The sequence below is a fragment of the Argentina silus genome, assembly GCF_951799395.1.
Source record: "Argentina silus genome assembly, chromosome: 2".
In the NCBI taxonomy this organism is placed as follows: Eukaryota; Metazoa; Chordata; class Actinopteri; order Argentiniformes; family Argentinidae; genus Argentina; species Argentina silus.
This window is the reverse complement of record NC_139656.1, coordinates 13,047,720-13,055,758: the sequence shown is the minus strand read 5'-3', so window position 1 is coordinate 13,055,758 and position 8,039 is coordinate 13,047,720. Positions and strand designations below refer to the sequence as shown.

Here is an 8,039-nt window from a genome sequence, read left to right as displayed (position 1 = left end):
GAGTCAAGATGGCACTGAAACTGCAATTTTGCTTCCTAGTCTTGTTTGGAAATGGTGAGTACTTCAGTGAAAAGGATTGTGTAAATTGCAATTAAGTGCAAAGTACCCAAGCAGGTACATTTGATATTGATGAAGTGATGGTTTATGCTCTGTTTTAATATCACAGCTTGAGAGTACATTTAATGTGATCTTTGAAAGACATAACAAGTATAATTGAAATCAGAGACATGTTTACTGATTTTGATTAAACTGTACATTTCTTCACTTAATCATTAAGGATTTATGTCAGTCTCTCATACCCTTATTCATTATGGTCATACCCTTTAGTATGGGATTGTTTTGCTCTTGGCTCTAGTATATTGTAGTGCCTTTAATTGTTTGCATAAAACTCAAATGGGAAAGCTCTATTGTATATGGGTATGACTAATGAGACATACATTGACGTATGACTTTCAATATCATATTACTGTTGTTCTGGATCACTCAGATTAGAGAATGATGTGATATTTTGGAATATGCATCATAAATAGTACATCATCTACTGAAGACAGAGATGGATATTCAAAGATACACAGAAATACATTTTGAATAGAAAGATATTTGGTTTTATTTGATTTGGCAAATTAACACTTAAATAATTGATGCTTTCAGGCATTTTTGCCTTTCTTCAGTGTCATCTACCTCATATACTGTATGATACAAACATCTACTGTCGTGATTACTCTACTCTAGCATACTTTCTTTTTCACCCCCGCCATGTGATCAGTGAGTGACTGCACCGTTTGATTTCCTGTCAGCATCGCATCACAGTAGGATGTGTGAAAGCTGACTGCCTAATCTGTAACTGCATACATCCCCCGCTTGTTATTTCTCTATTACACCGCCCTCCACCTCAATCCCCACAATGGTGGCCAACCTGCCTTCAGTTTTCTCTGTAGCCCCCAGACAATGGTAGAGACATGGCAGGCAGAGGCAATGAGTCAACACGATAGGAAATGAGGGGTCGTTTGGATGCCTACGGGTGTGAGAGGGTCTTATTCAGGTTTTCCCCAGGTGGATAAAACCGCCCACTTCTACTACATGATTCTTATTCTCTTCCGCAACGTCACTTTTCAATAAATTTCCTCCATTAGTATGAATTATGTAAAGTATTGGAGCTTTGTATGAATGAGAAGAGCATAGTTAATATTTGGAACTTAAAATGATGTTCCATGGAACTCTGAGAATGTTTTGTCTGTAGGCTATATAATGTAGACCTTGATGTAAAGTTGGTTTTCATACAGTACACGATGTTGGACTTTCTCTAAGCTACCAAGTGACAATATTGACAATAACCCAAGGCAATTCTGCCATTCTTGCTTTTATAACAAATCAGAAAATTGTGACAAGAAAACAATGCTTTATATATTTATTTCATGATATATTGTGGTGGTTTCTGCCCTGCACTGAGAAATATAGTTCACAAAACTAGGGAATGTGATACACAAATCTACTGTGGCGTAGGAATATATATACACTCACTTGACACTTTATTAGGAACACCTGTACACCTTCTCATGGTGGAGGTGGTGTAATGGTGTGGGGAATGTTTTCCTAGCACACTTTGGGCCCGTTAATACCAATCAATCATTGCTTGAATGCCACAGCCTATTTGAGCATTGTTGCTGACCATGTGCATCCCTTCATGGCTACAATTTACCCATCTTCTAATGGCTACTTCCAGCATGACAATGCACCATGTCACAAAGCAAAAGTCATCTCAAACTGGTTTCATGAACATGACAATGAGTTCAGTGTTCTTCAGTGGCCTTCCCAGTCACCGGATCTGAATCCAATAGAACACCTTTGGGATGTGGTAGAACAAGAGATTTACAGCTTGAAAGTGCACCTGAAAAATCTGCAGGAATTGCGTAATGCAATCATGTCATCATGGACCAGAATCTCAAAGGAATGTTTCCAACAACTTGTGGAATCAATGCCACGAAGAATTGAGGCTGTTTTGAGAGCAAAGGGAGGCCCTACCCAGTATTAGTATAGTGTTCCTAATAAAGTGGTGTGTGTGTGTGTGTGTGTGTGTGTGTGTGTGTGTGTGTGTGTGTGTGTGTGTGTGTGTGTGTGTGTGTGTGTGTGTGTGTGTGTGTGTGTGTGTGTGTGTGTGTGTGTGTGTGTGTGTGTGTGTGTGTGTGTATTGGGGGCGGCAGGTAGCCTAGAGGTTAGAGAGGCCGGCCAGAAGGTTGCTGGTTTGATCCCCACCTTGGGAGGGGGCCGGATGTGAACTGGTGACTGGAGAGTTGCTGGCAGCATATCTAAGGTATCCTACCACCACTGGCGTTGTGCCCTTGAGCAAGGCACTTAACCCCTAGCTGCTCCAGGGGCGCCTGTCTGGGGCTGACCCTGTGCAATAGAGCCCAGAGCTCGGTTCTCCCTAAAAGTGTGCTGTGATGTGTGTGCTGTTTCTGGGGGGGTCGGTGCAAAAAGATAATTTCCCCTCGGGGATTAATAAAGTCTAATTTTTTATTATTATATATATATACACACACACACAAGTGATTTAATCGTGACATTATTGTTATTAAATCACGGCTTCCAACGCCTCTTGGCCAATCACAATACTTGTTTTTCTCAACCCATTGTATAAATTGTGAATCATTGTTGTGGGTCAATGCAGGATCCATGGCCCAGTGGCTGCAAATGACCGTGATGGAGGGAGCGACAGTAACCATGACGTGCCCAATCAGCAATGCCAACAAGAGCCATGTGGAGTGGCAAAATCCTCAGGAATATCTGATGTTCTTCAATCACAAAAAAGGTGAGAATATTACACCAACAGGTCAAGTTATTGGTATTGTGGGTGAATATGCTTGTGTGATGTGATGAGTAACTGAAAGACTTGAGTTGGCTCTTACAGCTAATGCCGAAGCTGGGGTTCAATACCCAATTGGTAATATTGTACACTCACATCTATAACATTTATTTTGTTTTATGTATGATGTGTGCTCAACATGAAATCAAGTAGATACTTGTACTAAGTTCCTTCTTGCTGTTGCATTTTAATTTACAGTTTTAAAGGACAAGCGCTACAGGATTGTCAACTTGTCGGAGACAGAGTTTTCAGTCAGTGTGTCTGATGTCACCTTTAAAGATGGAGGCCTCTATACATGCTTTCATTACAGTCACAGAACGGCAAAGAAACAAGTTAAGGTGACAGTTTTGGGTAAGGATGGCACTTATTCTCATGGCACTGTTCTATCTGTATGGTCTATAGAGTATGTAGGCTACAGTAGCAACAGATCTAAGCATACTACAGTCTCTGTTCAGTGGGTCAATCCTATTGGCAATGGAGGTAGTGTGCTTGCCCTATAAGCATAAGGTTACAGGGTTGAACTTTGATCTCTAGCTAACTCCTAAATTCACTTTTATTGTTGTTGCTATTTCAAGGTGCCCCAAAACTGTGGGTAACACAACACAACAGAAAGACTGCCATCAAATGTTCTGCAGATGGAAACGGCAGACCTCCCAAAATTTTATGGCAGTTGGATAATGGGTTAGAAATTTATGGTAAGAGTCATTCAACAAACTTTTATCAGATTGCCTCTTCAGACCTCATGACCTGAAAGTAGGATCAGGATAGATAAAGTGTTAACTAGGCATGGGTCAAAAGATCAATAACCATTACCAACAATCATAGAGTATATACTGTTCATACAAAACATAGACCATCAAGACAGCATATGAATACTTTGAGTGAAAGGAAATTGGGGATGTGACGAGGCATAGACAATAGAGAGGTTTAAAACCATGAAGACTTCCTCTTTGTGTTTCCCACATATCCCACAGTATCTCACCCAGTATTGTTGTTGTTGTTGTTGGTAATGTTTTACAAAGTCATTATCATCATAAATGTTTACCTCTCCCTTATTATTTAGCTCAGCCCCATTACATGTTTGACAGCAAAACACACAAATATACCTCTCTGGATACTCTACTTGTTCAGTCCAGCAAGAGGAGAGTCACGGTGAAATGCATTGTTCGTCATCCAGCCCTTTACAAGTCAAAGCTGATGGAATTTGTCAAGATCGGACAGGATTGTGAGTACCAATTTTATTATTCCTGCCTTGTTAACTTTATTGTGTTGTTAGGGTTAGAGGGTGTTATCTGAACTACTTGAGCTTGATTTCAAAAGGGTTTGTATTGTGAATTACCCATTAAGTAAATTCTGAAGAGGGAAATATCTGCCTTTTGAGGAACATGAAAATGAAAGTGTACAGTTTTGTGGCGTCAGTACACATGGACAGTTATGCACAGTTATGTTGTAGGTACTTTTCCCATTGGTTTCAAATGCCCCATTGTAGGGGCTTGAACATGCCATGCATCATTTCTTGACTTGACCATACAAACATCATCATGTGATTTCCATGTATTGAGACAAATACAGGCTCCCCAAATTCTTACACACACGAGCAAATCATTGGATTTCCGTTTTTCATTGATGTATTTATACTGTATTTGTTTGATCCCATTGACATCAATATTCCCTTCTACAAGGGAGAAAAACATTTTTAAAAAAACACGGCACAACACACAACGCTACACAAGGCACATGATAGGGGCTCAAATGTCAGGTGTGAACATATACTGCATTGTATTGTAACTGAAATTCACATTTATCTTATAGCCACAGAGGAACCACACACAACTTCAACAGCCTCTCATTGGCCACATACACAGGAGTCAACAGAAACACCAACACCAACCAACTTGTATCGGCCCAGTGAGTACAGTAGAAGTATTCAGTTTTGTCATTAAAAAAAAACAACGTATACACTGCAGGTACACTGAACATTTCCATGAGTTATACTGTAGTCCAGGAAAAATAACATCCATAACCTAGGATAATCTACAAGTAGTATTTTATGGTTTTCAGTATGTTTTGAGAGCACTGCTCAGGTGCAAAACCGCAGCACTCCGTTCTCATACCTCTATTTTGTTTCCTGAAATGGAAGTGGATTGTGAAATGTTCGATATGTGCTGTGAACCTCAGCCTGTACTTGAGTTCAGTTCATTTATTAATTAATCATTGTAGCTACATAATAGCATGCATTAGAACATAATTGAAATATGATATAGCTACAGTATGTTTCTAGAAATGCAAAAAATGCATTATATATTTAGGATTTACCTTGTGAATGTCTTTCATTCTAGATCAGCAACCCTACTCAGTCTCCCAATCAACAGAGAATACATATTATAATGATACTAGCAGCAATTCAACCAGCACTATTGGTAAGTAGACCAATATTTAATTAACAATAAACAAACATATGATGATATTATACTAGATTATAAATCTAAACACGAACATCACATACAAAGCTTCAATATCCAGTACAACACCAACCAAGCTATTCATAGTAAACAAAACAACTAAAAACTAAATAGAATGGAACTAACTGAAATGTTGCCATTTCCCTGAAATTCAGTGAACTGCTTCTCCACCTAGTGGTGACTTTCCACTGCTTCATAGAGAGTTGTTATTTGAGTATAGATGCAATTCAATTTGAATTTTCAGATTGCATTTTATGTACGCCATATACATCCTACTCAGAGAGGTGGATGCAGCCTATACAATACATTATTAAGTGGTAAAATGTATTAATGTCCATTAATTTCCTACAGATTGGCTATCAGTGTCAGAGACAACAGAGAACACACCTCACAATAGTACAGGAAACAGTACTGGTGGTAAGATTGTTTGCATTCACATTTTTGTAATTCAGTAAATGCACTTATCCAGGGTGACTTATAAATACGATTGATGCAAATTGTTCTGGTTATGTTTCTATATCATGGCTATGAGCACTGTTTAGAGCAACATTGTCATGAATATGTAGTTTGTATTAGGCTAAAGCTGATATTGTTTATCACAGGGAGCTTGGACGAGATAGAGGAGCAGAGAGGCAATGGGGAACGTGCGCCGATGCTAGTTTTTCTTGTGACCTGCCTCATCCTCGCTTTACTAGTTGTCGTCATATTCTTTGTGATGAAGCTGAGAAAAGCACACATCCACTGGAGAAAAGGTTAATATAGACTCGTACTAAACCATTCACTGACCGTTTGGGATCTTCTTATGTGTCTGTGTACTATTGCTCTTCTTTGTTTAGCTCAGTAATACATCAATTAATATCACTGATTTCCTTAGAGAGTGCAACCACATAAGGCTTCCCAGGTCTTAATCAGTCGATACAGGCACGAACGGAAATCACCATACTGTACGCTGTGGCACTTGAGGACCGGAGTTGTGCACCCATAGTTTATGGTCTATGTCTGGCACTAAACATTGTGTGTTCACAAATTAAGACAGTATTGATTATTACAGAAAATGAAGACTCGGATCAATCTGTGGAGAGCAGCAAATCAAAATCAAGCCATGAAGAGAAGCAATCCCGAAGGCGCAGAGGTAATCTTTTTGACATCATGAGTGATTGTGTCACATGCCATCTTAAAGATGAAATGGAAAAATCAACCATACAGAAACACAATGAATATGCATAACCATATACATGAACAATTGGGGTAAAATTATCTAATTATTGACTTTTTCTAGGACTTTTCAATATCGGATTTACAAAGTACGTTGTTGAAGAGCCCACAGAAACAACAACGAGGGTTAAAACAGAGGAGGCTCCGGAAATTCAAGTAATTTCACAGACAAACGGAGCAAACAACAACCCTCAGATCAAGGAGACAGAACTGTAAGGTTTACGTTGGGTGTATAGATATAGATCAACTGTTTTAGCAGAACAAATTCCAATCCATTATTATTATTATTATTATTATTTCATAACGTGTCTGTAATACCAGATCATACGCGGCTATTTATTTTACTCTCATATGAATGTATATATTGAATGTTATATTGCCTTACTATGTCTAAAACTTGAAAACTGTGAGATATATTATGCATTGTTCTGTGCTCAACAATGTACTAAACAATGTTTATATGCCATTAAAATTACTTCACTGACGCATTCTCACGTTGCTCCTCTATTCGATTTCTTCCTTCCTCTTGACCCACTCGCCATTATCCAAAGCAAAGACATAAACACATCTGATAGGTATAGATGAAGTGCCCCCAACCATACTTACACCAATTAGGTGCTTTTTAAATCTTTGAAGAGGTTTGAACAGGTGCAAAGCAGGTTCTGGAGTAGAGCGAATAGAAATTGGACTTCTGTCATGCCCCGTTCCCGCGTCCAGTTTTCAAAACATCCTCGCGAAGTTGACAGGTCAGTGATAATGATGCCAGCCAAACAGGATTGCGAAGTGGCTCGTTGTATAAACAAATTATTGTATTAGTTTAATAAAATGGATCATCATTTTTCAATCAACAACTAGTTTTCAGACACATAAACATCATACAAAGTAAACACAATGGGTTTTCCCAGGCTGCCACACATTTGTGTTCTATCATTTCCAGTCGCATGTCGCCGCCACTAATTACCATATAATGACAATTTTCTTCAAAAACCCGTCAATGGGCTGTTTTGGGATTTTAACAGATTTCACTTGAACAATATGTTTTCTATCCATTTCAATTCGTTTTAAAGGCTAAATCATACTGTTTATATACTTTTCATGCCTTAAATCATAAGGTGGATAGAGCTTTCAGTTCGAGATGAGTTGCTAGCTCCTTACAACTGCACCAACTGTAAACTCACTGGCTAGTTAACTGGCTGTCTTGCATTACAGTTTAGCTAGTTAAGCTGACAAAACCATTAGCTGAACTGTGAACGCAGCCAGTTAGCTAGCTAGCTATGTGATTTGCTTTATGTCAGACAAAAAGTCTTAATTTGAGCTGCGGTGCGAGTGTCCGCGGTGCTGCGAGTGGAATGCGATAGCGGATTTCCCCAGATCAGTGTTCAGTAATAGGCCTACTCTGACTGTAACTGTCTCTTTCTCGCTCACTATTTGGAGTTCAGACACGAATTTGGCATGGTTAGATGCTTTTCAACAGTCATCAGAACTCGAAATGTTTGGTG

At 39.0% G+C, this 8,039-nt stretch overlaps 1 protein-coding gene across 1 annotated transcript; it reads left to right on the top strand.

Annotated features, from left to right (window-relative positions):
- Positions 1-7,005, top strand: crtam (cytotoxic and regulatory T cell molecule). The gene is made up of 11 exons (XM_083665560.1): positions 1-54; positions 2,669-2,809; positions 3,062-3,214; positions 3,439-3,558; positions 3,927-4,088; positions 4,676-4,771; positions 5,203-5,283; positions 5,677-5,742; positions 5,928-6,077; positions 6,377-6,457; positions 6,605-7,005. Exons 1-11 carry the CDS (start codon positions 9-11, stop codon positions 6,754-6,756), a joined length of 1,248 nt encoding a protein of 415 aa, XP_083521686.1. The 5' UTR covers positions 1-8; the 3' UTR covers positions 6,757-7,005.
- Positions 7,006-8,039: the final 1,034 nt, after the last annotated feature.